The following is a 20,454-nucleotide window of genomic DNA, read 5'->3' as shown; positions in this document are numbered from 1 at the left end:
TCTTTGATATTAAGCTTTTATTTTGAAAATGAGTGCAACTACACATGTTTTATGTGACATATACCGGTAAACTTTTTTGTAAAAAAAAAATAAATATAATGTAATGTATATACACATTAATAAAACTGCATGTACATACACATACATTTTCCTACTAAATCACATTCAGAACTGTATAAAAAGCACAACTTCGATGTATGTCAAAGGTCATTGAGGACCACCTCTTCCTGGTTGGCTGTTGCGGTGGTGCATTGCTAACTTCGGCACAGCCTGCAGGGAGATGGCTAGCGTGGCGCTGGCTTGTAAGATTAACATGTCCTTGGAATCGTTATTTGTTTGACTTTTTGTCTTCATGATACTACTTTGTTGCTACCCTCTGCTGAGCCTAAATATCCACATTTGCCATCAATTACACTAAACGAGTATTATTCGTGAGTTTCCTACAACTGTAACTTAGGGAACTACTGCTCTACTCGAACGCTACCTAGCTTGCTGGCTAATTAGCAGGCTAACGCCAGTGAAACTCAAAATGTCTGGACCAGAGTTGCTTTTGGATTCCAGTATCCGTGTTTGGGTAGTTTTACCAATTGTCTTTATTACTTTTTTCGTTGGAGTTATCCGTCACTATGTCACACAACTTTTGCACAGTGACAAGAAAGTGGATCTTGAACAAGTATCTGACAGGTGAGAGAACACTTCTCAAGTTAATGGAAGGGTTATTATGGCATGCCTTTTGTTTGCTTTTTTACTGTATTGGTAGTAACGTTGTACGGCTTTCTTTGAAACCTGTCTGTCTTTACAGTCAAGTATTATTGAGGAGCCGAATACTGAGAGAGAATGGAAGGTACATACCCAAACAGGTAATAACAAGCAACATATTGCCTTCCCTCGCTCAGACCTGTAGCAGTGTGCAATTGTCAGTCCATTGCAAAGATAATACCCCTCAATTACTGTTGTGCTGGTGAAAATCACGTTATTTTTCTTGCAGTCATTTGCTATGCGAAAGCATTACTTCAATGATGCAGAAACTGGGTTTTTCAAGAAAGTCAAGAGAAAGGTTGTTCCTAAAAACCCTATGACGGGTAAGGCGCATGTCTTTATCAAGTCTCTACTAAGATAGTAGATTACTGATCACTCCCTCCAAACCATTGACTGTATCCAAACTCACATATTGTCATTGATTGTATTTGATTTCAGATCCCAGTATGGTGACAGACATGATGAAAGGAAACTTGACCAATGTACTTCCGATGATAGTGATTGGTGGATGGATAAACTGGGCCTTTTCTGGCTTCGTCACAAGTATTGAGAAATACATATTTTTTTCTTATCCATTTTGTCTCCATTCAGTCTGTCTGTCTGACAGTAATGTGTACAACTGTAATTTGGGAAACTGTTATATTTATTCAAGAATTGATGGGCCTTCGAGACTAGACTTGAATAAACTGGACATAATGTAGAGATGTGTATGATTCAGATAAGTTATATCTTGTATGGAGTGATTCACTCTGGTCAAAAATGAAATCCCTCTTCCTGCACATAGCCATGGGCTCACAACATTTCTTGTTACTTTTTTCCAAGCCAAAGTCCCCTTTCCTTTGACCCTGCGGTTCAAACCAATGCTTCAAAGAGGAATTGAGCTGCTGTCACTTGATGCTTCTTGGTAAGCTTCTGAAGGCCTTATATTATTACTTGTGATTCAGAGTCGATTTTGATTTGGTTATATATTACATGAGTCGTTGTGAGTGTTTCAGTAGAAAGTGAATTAAGAAAATTAAGCAGCATCATTAATCCTTAACTCTTATGGTTGTTTTGCCATAAGTCACACAAAGACAGCTTGTAGGCCACAGACAATGAATCTCATCTTTGTTCCACACTGAAATGCACGTTCTGTTGATTTGAACAGGGTGAGCTCTGCTTCTTGGTACTTCCTCAATGTTTTTGGGTTGCGCAGTATGTACAGTCTCATCCTTGGACAGGACAATGGTAAGCTGGACTCTCATCCACACACCTTGAGCTTTCCTTCAGAAGTGTTATTGAGATGCTTGTATCAGATTATGGGTTAAGAGTAGTAATATTCTGCTGTTTGCATGCATAGCATTACACCAGTTCTGAGATCTCAGGATTTTATCATGCCCCAAAAAATTACTTTTGTTGTTACAGATGGAACATCAACAAAACATTTCAATTAGTTAACAACTTTTGGTTCATATTTATCAACTATTTAACAAACCTTTGTTATTGGTTCATATTTGTCATTAGTTAAGTCAAATAAGATGCCAAACCCTCAGAGTTTTTGAAGGTATATCTTTTTGTATATTCTAAAACATCAGACTAAGGTTGGCTGTGCTAAATTTCGCTTGTGTTTTGTGTGTGACTTTTAACAAAGCTGCCGATCAGTCAAGGATCATGCAGGACCAGATGACTGGAGCTGCTATGGCAATGCCTCCTGACCCAAATAAGGCCTTCAAGGTACACCCAGTGCTTATACATTGTGTTTATACATCGCCTTTGTAGTGAAATCCTGAGGTACCTATAAGCAAAAAATAAAATCCTGTATGTAATGTAAACATTTATCCTCACTTAACTTCTGCACTCTCATCCTCTGGTAGTTCTGTACTTGGGTCTTCTTGTGGTGTTTGTAGTATTTGTTGTTTTGTAATGTAGCTATAGATAGATAGATAGATAGATAGATAGATAGATAGATAGATAGATAGATAGATACTTTATTGATCCCCAAGGGTCAATACTTTATTGATCTTTATTATATTTTATTGATCCCTTTAGTGTTAGTTCTCACTTGGAAGTCACATTGGATAAAAGTAATGTAAATACAATTTAGCTTTTCAAAAGTATTCAATGGAATGTTACAGTTAGCTCTATGTGTTGTCATATTTTTTAATAATAAAGGCCATTTCAATCCTCGCCAGTGTTGTCTTGCGTGTAAAACTCAAGAACCATTGAAGGGTCTTCAAAAGTTACTTCAAAATAGTGAATTGAGTGTTTCTTAAGGAGTTGTGTTTTGTCCTTGGTGCTGTTATAGAGTGAATGGGAGGCTCTGGAGATCGTTGAGCACAAATGGGCCCTGGAGAACGTGGAGGAAGAGCTGATGGCTCAAGACCTTAACTTCCGAGGCCTCTTCAGTCAGGAACTTAAACGCCCTGTCTTCTGAAGATGGCTTCCCAAGTGTCCTTCGGTACTTGGAACGAGACTGGTCAGTTGCTTGGTCAGTTGCTTTATGTGAACAGGTGGCCCAGATGGACGACTGAACGTTCACTGAAAATGTCTTAAAGTATGGGATGATGATGGAGAAGAAAACATGAACGATGGCAAGGAGGGATATTTTACATCCAACGGTGCAGGAAAAATACACCAGCCAATTACATTCATACATAACACAACCTAGTTTTTCATAACATTCATTAAAATAATTCCAAAGGGGTTGGTCGTCCCATGCTCTTTTGAGTATTTTATATTCTGTGTTATATTTGTTTAGAGGAATCAGAGCGTATGTCATAAATCCGTTATTGTTAAAAGCTTTTTCCACTTGAATGTCTGGCTTTTGCACCTTTTTAAATTCAGTGCCAAATGCTTGTTATAACCCACTTCTCCGCTGTAGATGAATATACCTGGATCGGAGTATCCTCATTCTACTCATTACTACTGAAAGTTGAAAATTTGTCAAATTGTTTTACATATTTAATTAAAAAAAATACCTGTGGACATCTAAACACATTTGTTTCATCCAGTAGTTTCATTATGGATTATGATACGCTTATGTTTACAGTTCAGGTGGGACACCGACCAGTGGGAAATGTGACATTTCAAATTCAGGATAAAATTCTCCACATCACAATTTTTAAATAGCATTTTTTATTTACAGTTCATTAATTTTGTACAGTATGAAGTATAATGGCTCCCCATTACACGAAAAAAGAAATGTGGAAATGCATTCATATTATGCCCAGTGGAAAAAAATAACAGTGCACATTTGTGCACCTCACCCGTAGAAAAAAAAAGTGTGCACACTGGACAAATGTCCATTTATTACACTGACTTACTTGTGAAGTTATTGAAAACCTGGTTGATTCTCAGTTTTATTCTGTGGTCCAGACCAATAGTTAAATTAACTGCAGTTTAACACATGTAACATAAATTGCTCTTTAAGGGCAAGGACAACAGAAATTAAATCATTTCAAAATCAGAGCAACTGAAAATGCCTAAACCTGAGTCATTCTCCAATACATCTTGGTAGGTTTGCGCTAGCTGTTGAACCTGTCATTGGTCACTCTAACTTTTGTCATAAAACTGCATTTATAATCAGCCTTACACTAATCATACTTATCTGCCCATGAAGTAAAGGCAGTCACACTGCACTGAACATAATAAAGTAGTCCATAAAATGAGTCAACCAATGAAGAAATTCTAGTGGAACGAGAGTCCCCTGAATAAATCATCAAAATGCAAAACTTCTGCTGGCGTTCTCTCTAAAATTATTTTACAGCTACCCTCGAGTAGGGACTGTTCCATCCTATCCCAAAGTACAAATGGAAGACAAGCAAGTGAAAAATTCAGTTGAAGCCTCTTTTGATTATACAGCAGTGAACACTGAGTTTGACAGCATAAAAAAATAATTTTGTTGGCTGTTCGAGTATATAAAACAATATCTGTGATAACAGCTCCATGTGATGCACACAAATGTGCAGGAGAATATCCTCATAGTCAGTGCGCTCTACATTTAAAATATCCTAATACTTTAAGTGGAAGGTAGTGGTGGCACCACCACAGTTAATGTGAAGGCAAAAGCAATGTGACACCCTCAGAAGTCCTCTCTAAGACTGTGCTATGTAAAGAACAATGCAAGTTTTGTCATTTTGCAATTACTTATCCAAGCCACTGACCGTATACATCCTGTATGAAAACAAGTGAAATTTAGCCTTTCAAGCAATTAAGTGGGAAGTACCTTTAAGCATATAACACTTAGCCATATATATGTGAAGGAGATAGCACTACACACAGTAGAAAGTGGATGCTGAGCCACAGCCTGTTTGCCACCATAGCTATAGGGTGTCAAGTTGGTAACCCTCAGAATCGCCACAACAATAAATGATCAGCACTCTACACAGGACCTGGCCAAACAGTCCACTCATCTTATTCATAATCAGGGCACTTAAAATAAAATCCAAGATTCCCAGCAAAAGGAAAACATGAGTCCCATCATTGGATGGTAAAAGAATATACCAAAAGCAACAAATGGACAAAGTGTAAAATCTCCCTCAAGCCTATTAATCATCATTTATTTATATCAAAAGAAGCGTATACAATATAATAATATATTCAATCTATAAACAAAATAAAAGTAAAGATCACCAGTCCCCTGCATCTGATCCAGATGATCAAAGATAATACAATACAAAAATACTGTACAGATGCAATTTTTAAAAATCAACAGATCAAGAGCTCTATCCAGAAAGCACTTAGCTGAAATATTCTCGTTGCTCAAAGGAATATAGAAATTGCACAAGTGTTGGGGGCAAAACAGAAAAGAGTATAATTTAAATGCTTTGTTGTTGAATCTATTGCAAAAGATAAATACAAACTCTTCCTTAGAAATATGAATCTGTGTCCTGCAACAGAGGTTTACTTTCTAAAAGAACAAGTGGAAGATCTGTTTTAAAAGCATTCTGATGTCACTGGGAAAACACCAGGAAACATACTTATGAAAGAAAAACAAACACAAAATCCCACCAGTGTCCCTCATAATTAATCTTAAAATGATCAATAAATAATCTATCACAAGATTCAAAGCTACTGTTCAACCACATCTGTCTTTACATAAAATATGCCTCAACAACAAGTATGTGGTCTTTCAGCTTGCCTTGCAGGATCACTTATTGCAACTCGTCAGCCACATCTGTTCATGCAGTCCCTGATATGACGGAGGGAGGGGAAAACGGAATGTGATTGATATAACTGATACTTATTTGACAGACAAAAAAAAAAAAAAAAAAAGAATTCTTTCCTGTTCAGCCACAGATCACTGTTCTTAGATATCACCCTTTCAGATCTTGTGAGCTGTAGCGTATTCCACAAAGCCAACTGCTGGTGTAAGTAGTAAGGGGAGGCAGGAACTGAGTCAGACACAGTGGAATAAAATTGGCTGCACTCTTAATGCTTCTCCTGCCCAGACATGCAGTAGCTACATTCACCATTTGAATGAATAAGAAAATTCAACAACATGTGGCAACAACCCAAACATTCTGAGCGTAAGGATGTTTGCAACAGATAATAAAGCAGAAAAACACAGACATATTCGACCGCCACTTCTGAATCTGTCCGCACCTGTTCCCTACAAAACCGCCGCGCAACATTCGCTCATCTCCTATGGTCGCCCCCGGACGCTTCCTCTTTCTTGGTTACCCCATCCCTCCCTCCCTCCCTTCCACCTCCTCTCCTTGGCCTGAGATTTTAGCCTCTTCCTCTGCTTTCATGTTTGCAAAGAGGTAGAAGGTTCAAGTTTTTGTTTTTGTTTTTGTTGTCCCCCCCCCCCCCCCCAAAAAAAAAGAACAATGAAACAAAGAAACGAAGAAAAAAAAAAAAGAAAAAAAACGGACACACCCAAAAGAGGATGGTAGGAAAACAAAATAATCAAACAAAACAAAATAAAAAAAAAAAGAAAACAAGAGAGAGACAGCTTCAGTCAGTTTCCATGTTGACGCAGGAAGTAGCAGCAGCCAGGCCATCGTGGTTAGAGGAAGTGAAGTCGTTGGCGGGCTTCACCGAGGCAGCACAACCATCTGCAGGGGCGGGCAGGGTGGGTTTGCGGATCTTGTCTTGGCGCTGGTAGAACAGAACGTAGGCAGCATTGGTCTGCAGAGACAAAGAGAGCGAGATGTTTTTTTCACTTCATTGATCAAATTGGAATGGTCAGTGAATAAACTCTGAATCACTTACACACAAAGTTCAGAAAGTTTACCCAAAGCACACACAGAGCTTGCTTGTGCAACGACTGAGTCACTGTTAAGAAGAAACTGTAGTGTATTACAATTAGTTTTCCGCACGTACCACTATTTGATCCTCCCTTGCATAGGTCACCTTGCTGTCATCAAAGTAATACCACTGCCCATTGTCTTTGTTCCGGGCATAACTGGTATCTGAGAGGAGAGAACAGATACTGACATTGGCTCTACGTCATAAAGAATTTCACATGAGTATTTTAATAATTCATAAAGGTTATCCAATCATGTGATAGAGGTCACGTTTGTGTTGTGAAACACTACATATGGAGTTGCATGGAACTGAACAGAGTTGAAAACTAATATATATGCGTATAGGCAGAACAGAGAAATAGGCCTGGCACTCACAGTGTCCATCCCTCAGGCCTCCGTAATGGTTTGACACGGCCATGAGGTCATAGCGACTGGGAGGTTCCCCATTGGCCCCAGGCTTTCGCAAGAGGTAGCCGGAGAAGTCCAGTTCTCTGTGACCAAAGAGTGAGTCGAGAGAGAAAGAGCAACAAAATGAACAAATAGTAAGAAGGGGATCTCATGTCAAGAGAGGATCTCATGTCACTGTCACAGCAAGACCCTTCAGCAGATGACCAGCAGCCTGTCGTCAGCCCCACAGGGTCTGTCACATCTCCAGCTGGGCATTCAGCACGAGTTCGGGCCGAAGCCAGAGGAGGCAGACGGCAGAGTCTGTCCATCACATGATGTGTGACATAGCCATTTGAGATTTTACTATTGCATAAGCCATGTTTTGTTAATGTCTTCCATATAACAGGTGGTTCTTTGATACCGTAACTAACCTCAACAATTTATACCTATATAATTTACCACCATTAATATTTTAGTAAGGGCCATATCATTAACTATCTGTACTAGACACAATTTACTACATTTCTGTTTTCATAGCTGCACAGCATGCAATGGGAGGATGGGCTCTCACCGTAGGGGAAACTCCACTATAGTGTCCAGCTTCTCGCGGGAGTACTTGGTGTAGGAAAAGCGCTTGAGGTGGATGATGAGAACCTCTGGTAGAGACCACAGGTCCAGCTTCTTGGTGGCCAGCTGGTGCTTCTTACACACGGGGCAGTACCTGCAGACACATCACAAGAGACGGAAAACACAGATGTTATGGAGGAAGCCGTGGTGCCTGGTCTATCCATGTTAAACCAAAAGAAGACCCTCAGAAATCAGTTTATGCCTATACACCTTTGGTAATATAATAAAACTCAATGGTAATTTTATGAAATTACTCATTTTTCCCCAATTTGTTCAACTCTAAGCCAATTTTTTTTCTTGGATCTTTTTCTATTTAGTGTCTACTACTGAATTGCATTTCAGTAATTGTGTTGTAGCTGAGTATTAATTTAACATCATTCATGATGGGTTTCATGATTGATTTTAAAAGCCACAATTATGTATCTAACGGATAAAATCTGTTGCTTCAGACCGCTATAATTATTTCTGCTAAATGACTCCATTATAATTCAGCCATGAAACTACAGTAATGGATGATGATGAATGTGTTATTGAGGAGTCTGTATTTCAATGGACCATCTCAATACCCATGTCTGCATAGCATGAGCAGTTAATAATTAGGATACTTGAGGTCTTTTGTGTGTGTTTTTAATGTGCGGTGATGAATCACCCCAAGGTTAGAGAAAGAGAAGGGGGGGGGGTATCATTAATTACCAGGGATTCTCCTCCTCTAGGGTCTCCACAGTAGTGAAGAGTTCGATACACTCCTGCAGCTGCACAGTAGTTTGCTGATGGGGGACCTCCATGCTGGCGTGTTTCACATATTTCTGTTGATCACACAAACAAGACAAATGACTTCAACTCTACAAATATATGTTGCTGTGTTTGTAAGTGCAAGTTGGAATTGTATACAAATATAGCCACCGGCCCACACTCAGGCATAATTAATCATCACGCACCTACATACATATTATGCTGAAAAAACATCCAGGCCACAAGAAGATAGGTTCAGTTCCACCTTGGCTGCAAGATGTTACAATGCCACTAGGTGATTTTAAACAGAGAACATCTCTCCTCCACAGACTCATCTCTCCCCCTGTTCAGGCCCTGGGTGCCCCCCACAGTGTCTTAGCTCTCTGAGCTTAAACCTGTTGTGTTGAACACTGTACTCTCAGAGTCTATCTCCACCTACTTGAGAGGCTCCCTACTTCACTGTGGTGGCTGAGCCTTACTTGAGCCATCACTAAGACAAAGATACAAACATGGAAAAGTGTGTGTGTGTGTGTGTGTGTGTGTGTGTGTGCACCCCACACATTCCTACCTCAGCCTCGTTATCGTCATAGTACTTCTTCTTCATGTCAGGGTCCCAGTCGATGGCCACGTAAGGCTGAGCTGCACATGGAATCAGAGGAAACCAACTTCAGATTACATGAGGAGGCTCATAAACACATCACACATGTTCTGTTGTGTTGGGTTGCGTTGTGTTGCGAGGGTAGGGTATGTGTGTGAGGACTTCTGGATTCTGACTCTGAACCTTGCTGCCACATGCTTCTTCCTGAAAGATACTCATCATATCTGTACCAATGTGTTGTGCATGAGTGTGTGTGTTAGAATTACATTCACAGCTGATGCACTACTGGATGTTCACTTTGCTAAGTGGTAAGAGAGGTTGTGTCTAAGAGATTGTGTAAAGAGATGTGTTTGGTAAAGAGATGTGCCACTCACAGCTGAAGGAGAAGGCGCTGCCCCCCTCGCCCATCCCTCTCTCCGTGGTGCCGTTGGAGTTGACCGCCTGGATGGTGAAAAGCGGTCTCCGCCTCTTCCTACCTTGCCCATTCCTCCCGCTCCCCGTCAGCCGTTTCCCTGACGATGCACCAGCTATAGCTGTTGAATCCCCATCCCTCCTCTCCTCTTCCTCCCCCTGTTCCTCGTCCTCCTCGTCCTGGTCCTCCGCCTTCCCAGAGGCCTCGGTGGTGGCGACGTCCGACTGGGTGGCTGTGTCGGCGCTGCTGCTGCCGGCCGACTGGCCCTCCTCCGAGCTGCTGCCCCTCTCCGGGTCGCTGGCCGCATCCTCCGAACTGGGCTCTGATTGGCCATTGTTCTGTCCATCAGCCTGCCCCACTGATGGAGTCATCTTAGTGGTGCATTCTTCCCCCTCGCCAGCCTGCTTGGAAGGTCCTGCCTTTTCACAGTCATCATCTCTTTTGTCTGTTTTGTGAGTTTTTAGAGAAAGAGAGAGACAAATAAACAGATTAGAACTAAGAGACAAGCAGGTTAAAGAAGAAATCCAGCCATTTTTCACATGGGGGCTCACGGACATGCCCCCAGAGGGTAGCGTTGTAGCGGTCTGGCTGCTTTAGCTGTTGGAATTAGCAACTCAAGCTAGGTAAAACCGCTTGTTTTAGGGTTTTTTTCTGTACTCGTGTCCTCGAGAAATGGAGATCTATGTGAAAAATCACCAGATTTCTCCTTTAAGTATGTATAACAGTACAAGGTTTCACTTTCTTTTTCTTCATGGAGGCTATTTTCAAAGAGAAACGCTCACCGTTGCCCAGTCCATTGGTCTGGGTCTTGTACAACTCTTCCTCCTCCTCATCTTCCCCACCTTCATCATCCGCCTCCTCTTCCTCAACCTCGTCTGAGGGATCCGGGGTGTGAACGTAGCGCCTACAACCACACAAGCATTCACACCCAAAAACATTACAGGATATTTAGCTTACCTGACACAACCTGTACTTGACAAGTAAGATACAGTCCCACAGATGTTAAACACACTAAGAGTTAAGTTCAAATTTCAAGTTTAAGTTAGTATTTTAAGTCAGTGTTCTGTGAGGGGCACAGTAGTGTGAACACTGCCAACTAAACAGTTCTACAACGACATCATTTTCAGGGAAATGAAACTGCACCTGACATAAGGTCAATATAGTTATGCTTCAGTTTTATTTCCGACCTGGCATAAGAACCATATCAAACCACAGCCCTTTTAGTGTCACTACTGTAGCTGAAAGAGGAGCAGCCTTCGTAGCACATCACTCCATGCGAGACCACTGGTCTGTGTGCAGGACTCACGCCAGGCGCTGCAGGAACAGGTAGTAGAGGGCGTCGCGGGTGCACTGCTCGCGGGGCACGGCCATCAGGAGCGGGTGGCCAAACAGTGAGGTGCCATAGCTGCTGCCTGAGCCGTAGTCCCGGTAGTGGGGGCGCTCCCGCAGGTACACAGCCAGCACCACCTCCTCCCCATCATCCTCCACTGCCCCGCTGCTCAGCTCATACCTGAAGGAAAGTAGAGGCAACAGGGTGAGCAATCTACCACCCATATCAATGCTTTGCATTCTGCATACATTTCCCACAGATTATAGATTTTGCAGTTAGCACAGCCAGGCTTTACAGTGCATCTTACTGATACATGGTAACCCTAGCAACGCAGCCAAGTTTAGCTTTACCAGTTATGTGATATAAACACAGTACAGAATGAAACACTACACAACGGTAGAGTACATTACAGTACAGTACAGTACATAACCTGGGAATACCACAAGGAAAGACAAGAGCCCATTTCCTCATTGTGACAGCAGGTGGCGCTGTTCATACACAGCACATGTACTCAAACTGCAGAATGACAGCCAGAGCTGTATAGTGCAACAAATAGGGACAAAGAGTGGTCACTGCTGATCATTTTCACACAGTCTATACTTAAATCCTGGCAAGGGTCCATGGACTTGATTGTAACAGACCATTTAGACCTCAGATATAGGATTTGTTCTTAATTCCCTTGCACGGTCATGTTAAACATGCCTGAAAATGACATATATTGCCCTGATTTTGTCAAAGCAATCTTTGAACATTCTGCTCTTTGGCAATGATGGCATTTTATTTCTGTCCATGCATCTTTGTATTGTAGCAGTGCCAGCATTTGCAATGAGTGGGAGCTGTGGTTAATATTAACAGTGGTTAACAGACGATTAAAAGCTTACACAAATATATCATCTCTGTCCAGAATGCAGCTCAGAGACTCGTCAGAGTGGTAAATCTTATAGAAGCGGTGGTTGAACACGTCTGCCACAACCATCTGAGAGCAAAAGGAACCAAATGAACACAAAATAATGACACACACACGCACACAAAATCATGATGAATAGATCTGGGATCTTCTTATACTATAATTAATCACAGATTCTCACAACATACACTTTTTCATCCACATTTTGCATTTACATTACACAAATGTTACATATTTCACAAATTCGGATTAATCATTCATATTTATTTAATAATCTATCAGCATTCACTCAGAAAAAAAGGGGAGGGAGATGTATGGTTTACCTGATTGGCTGGCACATCTGTTACCTGGGATAGGGCGATGCACAAGTCAATCACCTTACCAGCTTTGGGCACAACCACTCGATGCTAGACAGATCAAAATAAAGAATATTAAAAAATATATTTTTAAAAACATTTTAAAATAAAGAGGGAAATAACTGGGCTGGAGCTGGGTAGTGTGTACCTGGACCGGCTTGGCACCAGGGTCAAGCGAGACGAAGAACACCTCCATCACCCTCTCCTTGCTGACTGGCAAGGGGACACTCAGGTAGCAGAAGGGGTCAAAGGTCACCGAGACTTTGTGGCATTCTGGACAAACCAGCGTTGACTTGAACAGCCCGTGGAAAGTGTCAACGATCACAGAGTCGTTCCGTCGCCTATGGTTACGCCACGCTTCCTCTGCTACTTCCTGCAGAAAGAAAATGCCCGTCATGGATTCTGATTCTAGGCCCACAAATCATACCTTTAAAAAAAGTAACCGGCCCACATCTCAGGAAGACCTTTTTCCGATTTTATGAATTCATGTCAAGCGTCAAATCAGCGGGTGCGATCGATCTTGCAGCGCTCTGCAGATCTGGCTGAATCTTACAACACAAACATGCCTCGTGTTCAGCCAGACCTACACAACGTTGCAGAGGTCGAACGAGCCCACTGATTTAATACTACCGGAACACGAAGCCATGCAATTCCTTCAGATACAGGTCTTGTTGCAACCTCTCTGCATATCAGGGGTCCCCAAATAGTCTGGCCCAAGGGTCAAATTATGTCAAGCATGCCAAACCAAAGGCCAAAGCATTCAGGATTAAACACGCATACACCCAGAAACATTTAAAAATTGAAAACATTTAAAGACCAAACATTTAAAGACCAAAAACTTTTTCCTTTACTGCACCTCTGAAAGCAAATTAGCAACATTGTGACAACTACTACAATTTTTCAATTGGAATAGCCTGACCGTATGCAACGTGAAGCTGGTGGTTTGCTAAGGCGTGCCACTCACATGGCTCCTGCAGGCCGGATGTGGCCCGCGAGCCGCTATTCGGGGAACCCTGTGGTGCACTTTCATAGTTTACAATACTTCAGTTTGTCTGTAGGGACCCTCACCACACTACCACATAAGTGTAATTATATTTTGAGCATTGTAAGTGGTATAAAATAGCGTTTATTTTACTCCTCAATAAATCCTTCTGAGTGAGAGCTCCTGGCATAAGACCCAGACCTGACCATTAGTCATGCCTGCTCCACCACAGCATCTCTCGTTAGCATCTGCACAAGCCCCAGGCTGTTTGCCATCGGCCCACTGTGGCTCTACCCCACTCTGGCCCTAATAACTCATGTCCATCTGAGCCTTGGACACGTGGACCTTGACAACAGGGTGCGCGTGCCATAGATTTGACAGAAGGTGCAGCACGGGATCCTGGGCCTTATATAGCACAACTCAACACTTCCATCAGATTTTGGGCCAATCACCTGCCATCACCCCCATCACCACCCAAGCAGCCTATTTCCACCTTGCCATTCATCTTGACTGCACAGACTCTCCCCTGGGGCCAACTGTTATTACCGAAGTCAATACAAAACAGTGCCAGAAGGCTTTTCTGGCTACGATGGCAACAATGGATAGAAATGTGTGCTCAAGCCTGAGGCGTGACGGACCATGAAAAGTTGCCTGGAAAACTAGATGACAACCCTCCATCCAAACATTCCTTTCCATGTTTCCTTTCTTTCCTTCTCCTTCGTGCTCGGGGGAATCAGAGGCCATAAAGGGACCTTGATATCCTAATCGCAATGTCATCGTCATATAACTCTCCTCACATAAACTAAGAGGGTTAAAAAAGGATTTTTTTTATATTTTGAGCTGCCAGCCAGCTTTACCTGGTCAGGTCGGCCATCGGCGTCCCTCAGCTCGATGTACTCCTTGTTCTTGACGCGGTTGAGGTCCTCGTGGAGGCCGTCCAGCAGGAAGGATAGAAGCTCCTGGGAGTCGTGCTGCTGGTAGCCCAGGAACTGCGAGGCAAAGTGGCCCACCTTCGTCTACACATACACACGCACACGCACACGCACACACACACACACACACACACACACACACACACACAGGCATACAGACACAGACACGAGTGGTTTAGGTGGTGTCCTCAGAATTATTACTGAGTCACATTTACATAGTACAGCTTTATGGACTATTTGTGTTGCATTGGTTTGCATACAGTACAAGATCAAGCAAGATGGCTGTCCTTATCCAGGGCACTTGCTTTAATGACCTGTGGGAAATAACCTTTTTTTTTTATGTGCTGCTGGAAAAGACCACATTAAGATAAGATGATTCAGATCAGAAGCTGAGTTGGTCCTTGTAATGCAGGTGGTTGAGACAGAGACAGACAGACAGACAGACAGACAGACAGACACACACACACACACACTCACTCCAACCCACTAACTCATAGGCCAAGACAGCATAAGACACAATCATAAACATGCTCTGATTTATTGTTCATCTGGTTTTGAAAGGTGTGGCTTACAAGCTTACTGATCCATTGAAACAAAAATAATCTCTGTGGCATCATCAATGTGCAATTCCATTGGTCTCCAAAGCTCGGGCTGGTAGATGCTGATAGATTATTAAATATGAAGACAATAGCCAAAACCTCAGACTATAAGGCAGACATTTCAATTTGAGTGCGAGTATGATTAACAATTTAAAACATGCAGATTGGATTTATTCACCCAATATGCAAGAATGGGACTATTCCGCTTTGAGAGATTATACCTTCTGCACAAGATATGTTGATCAGGCAAACAGTGCAATCTGCTGCACAAGAAATGTTGATCAGGCAAACAGTGCAATCAAGTTAAAAATCTCTTCTGATCTGTTTCCTGTAAGCAGAAGTCTAGGGCTAGACTGTGTGACTGCATTGTGTGAACAAATACATTTCGACTGAGGGAGAACTGATTCATTGCAAATTGTGCATGTTCACAATCCATGACATGATTATGAGTATGGCCTTTAGACAGCACATCACAGCAATAACTTCTCAAATGAGAATGTTATGATGTTTTATCAGTCTGGGGATGATGCAGTATTACTCATAGTCTTCATCCCAGGTAAACACAAATGGAATAGGGCAAGCACACTGGAGCCTTTACTTCACTTTCAGGCTATGACTGCAGGTCCTGTTATGTATGGTAGCTTCAAAGCTGAAAATAACATCCTGCTTGTTTATCCATCATAAAAGCAAACGCTGAATGAAGGGACTGGTGAACGGCAAGGTGGTTCTCATGACATTTGACACTCTACCTTGAAGACACGTGGAACCACAGAGTAGTGCCTGCCAGTCCACATCTGTTTGATGACATCAGCGTAGGCCTCGGCGATCTCTCCCTTCATGCCCAGGGGATTGGTGAAGTTGAGCTCCTCGAGGTACGCGTTGCGGAGGAAGTACTCAGTCAATTGTGGTGTGTTACTAAGACACTAGGAAAGTAAACAGCAATATAATAACCAAATTTTGAATTTGCATATCCAAAACTCTGCATCATAGTCCATCTGGGCTTACACCAACTCTAATATTAGGAAACACACTTCCTGAAGTCATTATAATAGTATAGCCGGATAATATACTATGCTACAAGTTCATGGTTCACTGTACTTTAAACATGGAGGCAATATTCCCATGAGGGACACAGTCCAGTTCTGACCTGCAGGGCAGAGTTCATAAAGCAGGTGTTCCCCAGGTTGGTCAGGCCGCACACCCCTGGTTGCCCCCGGTACGAGTCCTGCTCCTCCACAGAGTTCCTCCTGCAGAGTTAGGACCCAACATCACAATCAGAACCTCTTTCATCAGCTCAGAATCTGCCCCACATCAACAATCACACTCTCTATGAATAACACATGATTCCAGTTCTGATTCTGAATCTTTGACACACAACGGTGTCAAATGACAGACCCAACTTTGCTACTACCCACAGACAAAAACACCCGCTTCAAACCAGAAAGCACAACAAGAGAGGGCAGTCCGCCCCGAGATTTTTGTTGTTTACTGAGGGACTCACATTATCTGAGGCCTGGAGCTTGGCCAGGTCCCGTCCGCATTTCTCATCTCCATGATCACCGTCTGCAAGACAGGCAGAGCAAGTCTCAGCACAGCACACAAGCCAGCTCAGAGGCCTCCAGAGAGGAAACATGACCCTGGACAGACATGTCTGGACTGGACTTAAGTCTACTGAATGCAACTGTAGTGTTCACTGAATAGGGGTACGTGCTGGGAAGTTACGTGTGTGCTGGAGGTAGGGTGGGTTCAGCTGTCAGTCAGACAAATGCAGATGGTAGCGATGCATCTGAGGGGGATTTAGGTGGTCGTGAAAGTGCATATATAATGAATGTGTTATGTGTGTGAGTGTGAGCGCATGTGATACTGGTGAGTGTGCGTGCGTGCAACTATTCACCATCCCAGAGCTGAGGCAGGAGTCAAGGACGGACACGTAAATGTTTCGCAGGCGCTCACAGCTGGTGTCGGAGCTCTTCATCCAGAGCCGTGTCTCAGCGCTCTCTCCAACGTCAAACTGCTTCCTCATCATCTTCTCAATGGTCTCTATGGGGCCCCAAAATCAAATTTAGCAGCATTATTACATTCACATTTAACCTCCCACTTCATTATGATAGCCTGTTCATTTTAAGGGTATGACACTGCATTTAAATCAGGTCAGATTAACCTTTTTACATAATCTACAGACACACACATACAGAGACACACAGCTGTGTATAAATTAATGCTGTGTTACAACATGTATCAACTGATTTTTCCAATAAGCAACACAGTTTTCTTAATCTTCCGGGGCTAACAGAGCAAAACTAATTAGAAGAGTTGGTACTTCTGTGCATCCAATGGAGTAGACACCATGAGTACAGGACTGCTTCCTTGTCTTCCTAATAGGATTTTCTCGACTGTTCTGCTTCAGACATCTCTTATGATAAATACACATGTGTTCATGCTATAATAACAACACACCAACAACAATAGGAGAGGAATAAAATGAGCACCACTCACGTATGGTGTCTACTCTGCTGAACTGCGCTGTCACAACATTGTCCATGTTGCTGTGTAGGCAGAGGAAGACCTCCACAGGGTAGACCTCAACTTTCACAGTGCTGGGTAGGTCCACAACCTGTAAAGTACCAGCCAGATTCCGAACAATATACTCTTTAAAAAACAACAGCAGGAGCAACAACAGCAACAGCAAAAGCAACAATAACAAAAGCAACTAAACTTTCATCAGCTACAACAACAACAACAAAAGCAACTCAACTTTTATCAGCTACCCACATCTGCACACAGCCACACGGCGAAATAACCCACACTACCGGTCTCACAGAGTTTATCTGTACCAGTCATTGGTCACCACAGCTAAGCTAGTTACCTTCCGCTCTAATGCAGGTTGATCATCCACCAGGCCATACCAGGCCAACAAGTTGCGCCAAGCCTCAGCTGGGATCAACACAAAGTCCTCGTTCTCCACCAGGCGCTCCTTTAGGTGGTATGAATCCAAATCTGGGGGGATTAAAATTATTTGGTCAATCCACCGAGGTGCTACTTCCATCACTGTGTGCACCATTTTCTCTGCATCTCTCTGTTGTGATGTCTTTATTGGGGATTTAGACAACCGAGTTATACAGACAAATAAAAGGGTTTTTGGGAAAAAATCCTGTTGTCTACTACGACTGTTAATACTCTCTAATATACCATTTTATCATGGATTTCATACAGTCATAACATTCAAAATTACTTTCCATATAATAGGTGTCTGAACAAACAGAAGCGTACCCTCAAAGAGTTCTGTGTTATCAATCTGGCCAGGAAAGGACGAAGAGTTCTGATCCCCAGTTTTTACATACTCTTTCCACTGCTCAAACCATCTCCTCTCCACCAAATACCTACATTGGAAACAAACACATTCAACTCAATTCAAAAATGACATTCAGCTACACCATCATACACACAGACAGACACACACACAGACACACACAGCAGCAAATAAGGGAAGAGGGTTATAGTCCTGCATGTGTGAGGCCTCGAAAAAGTAAACACATAAAATAACGAGCTGACAATGGCAATGGCATCATCACTGCAGTCGTGATGTCAGACAAAAGCAGAAATAATGTTTTGAAACGCGAATTATGAAAACGGTAGTTAACTATTACGAAAACATTGGAAAAGTGTGTGTTCAACTAAAAAAATATTTCTTGCTGTTGACATTTTATTTCCGCTAGAAGAACCGGTTGCAGCGCTTAAGTGAAAGGAAGACTAGACAGGAATTTCTGTAGGTCATCGTGGGAAAAAACGAAAGTATCAATTGCAGCTGGCTAACTGGAAATTGAAACTTAAGAGATGATTAGAAATAAAGTTAAAATGATTGTGTTATTTAAAGTTACAAACAGCATATATGCTAGGTTAACTTAAATCATTATGATAATTTAATTGTTTCTTTTTGTCTCTGTGTAAATGTGTACAGAACACCTGCTAAACCTTTCTGACGCAGCCTATGGCCAATTCTACTTACATTAGCTACCATTAGCTAGATAACGTTAGCATTTTAACAGTTGCAATTGCATGTCAAATTAGTACAGAATATGTTTTAAAAATACGTCCGTCCAAACAATGGCACAGGTGAGAAGGGTCAATGGCAATTGCTGTCATCTCTTAGAGAGCACCAGCCAAAGTTCACATTACGACGTAATGTATTGCTCAAATAGCTATTTAGCCAGCAGCTAGCTAAATAGCTTCTAGCTAGCTAGCACAAAAAGTCACCAAACGTCACCAGCTTATTTCAGAAACCCATCATATTAGCCACAAGCTAACGACACGTTGGATCACCGAGGGTCGGCGCAGTAGCTAGGCAGAAACTATCAGGGCTTCTTCAACTTGTACACGTCTTACAAAAACATTGAAAGGCCAATTGAGAGTAAGGTACACCAACATTAACTGGCAGCTGTCCGAGCAGGTAAAACAGATTTTTCACTTGTTATTAAGCGCCAGTGTTTGCTCTATGTGGGTGTCAGTCAAGAGGGCGGTAAGAGCCTACCAACTATCCCCAGCTCGGAGTTCATGATTCTGTACAATGGTCTCGATCTCTCGCCGCTGGGTCTCTAGTCCAGGAGGTTCTGTTGCCGAAGCAGAAGTGATAGCAGCCATGATAATTCATAAATATCAGTAAAGCTCTGAATTCATCCACCGCATACAAACCCCGGAATAGTAAGTATTTGCAGGAAGTAGGAAGTGGTTTAATGGTGACAACTTCCTTGCAAGCAAAAGGGCGTGTTTGATTTCCATATATGGGTGTACCGTGGGTGTGTACCTTGGTCCAGCAACTTTTTAAGGGCACTGTTTTCTCAATTATTATACGTGTTGGCCACTAAACAGAGGGTGAAAATGTTCTGTTGACTTGCTGCATTACACACATCAGCTTGTTATTCTCTTGAAGTCATTAACCTTAACCTCTGTCTAGATCTGATAAAGAACATTGTAATTGTCCACAGTGGTTTCAGAAGACCTAATCTATATTTTGAGTGTTGTCTATTTAAAGCACTCAGTTTAATTAGTGATTAATGATTAGGCCTACACATTTTTGGCAGTTACAGGCTGTCACATTGCCGTCACACAGATGTATTGCTCTCCATTGCCACAAGGTGTCAACATATCGTTATGGAATAGAGAAGCAAAATGCAATGCAGGCACATTGAATGACTATATTCAATCACATAGGCCTATATTAATATATTCAGCTATATTACTTAATGTGTTAAGTACCACTTTTATGCTTTATCTTCACCCAATGTAGCTTTACCACATTATTTTACACAAAAATGAAGGTTGCCTTTATCTATCATTGTGTGCTAAAAGACAATCAGCAGTTGAGAAATTCTGAAAATTCTTTTTCAGATAATGTGTAGCCTTGAGACCTGGACAGACTCTACAGTAGGCTACAGACATTTTATGAATGTTAACTGCGGTGATACACGTGCATCAAGACTTACCTTGAACCACAAAGGTCCTTACTCTCTTTCATCTAGTCATCATGACAAAACAGGGTAGCCTGTGTAGATAAAACATGCGGTGCACCAATAGGCATGTCTTTTGTAGTGGTACTTCAGGGATTT

The 20,454-nt window shown here is 42.1% G+C and overlaps 2 protein-coding genes across 2 annotated transcripts; one reads left to right on the top strand and one right to left on the bottom strand.

The window, feature by feature from the left end:
- The first annotated feature begins 226 nt into the window (after positions 1–226).
- On the top strand, positions 227–3,731 carry zgc:86609 (TMCO1/EMC3 family protein). Its single transcript, XM_042097669.1, has 8 exons — positions 227–684; positions 803–860; positions 989–1,082; positions 1,198–1,302; positions 1,582–1,663; positions 1,907–1,986; positions 2,390–2,472; positions 3,044–3,731. The coding sequence occupies exons 1-8, from the start codon at positions 530–532 to the stop codon at positions 3,170–3,172; spliced, it is 786 nt and encodes a 261-aa protein (XP_041953603.1). The 5' UTR covers positions 227–529; the 3' UTR covers positions 3,173–3,731.
- A 1,545-nt stretch (positions 3,732–5,276) lies between these two features.
- Positions 5,277–19,572, bottom strand: usp11 (ubiquitin specific peptidase 11). The gene is made up of 21 exons (XM_042097667.1): positions 19,380–19,572; positions 18,122–18,231; positions 17,718–17,848; positions 17,348–17,465; positions 16,746–16,891; positions 16,353–16,414; positions 15,999–16,098; positions 15,601–15,774; positions 14,178–14,336; positions 12,487–12,711; positions 12,306–12,389; positions 11,957–12,051; positions 11,052–11,255; positions 10,528–10,649; positions 9,708–10,190; positions 9,304–9,374; positions 8,697–8,809; positions 7,948–8,097; positions 7,365–7,480; positions 7,066–7,154; positions 5,277–6,870 (listed from the first exon to the last, which is right to left on the bottom strand). The coding sequence occupies exons 1-21, from the start codon at positions 19,487–19,489 to the stop codon at positions 6,697–6,699; spliced, it is 3,036 nt and encodes a 1,011-aa protein (XP_041953601.1). The 5' UTR covers positions 19,490–19,572; the 3' UTR covers positions 5,277–6,696.
- Positions 19,573–20,454: the final 882 nt, after the last annotated feature.

The sequence above is a fragment of the Alosa sapidissima genome, chromosome 7 (genome assembly GCF_018492685.1).
Source record: "Alosa sapidissima isolate fAloSap1 chromosome 7, fAloSap1.pri, whole genome shotgun sequence".
NCBI classification, from domain to species: Eukaryota; Metazoa; Chordata; class Actinopteri; order Clupeiformes; family Clupeidae; genus Alosa; species Alosa sapidissima.
The sequence above is the reverse complement of the archived record's forward strand: the minus strand, read 5'-3'. Positions and strand labels throughout refer to the sequence as shown.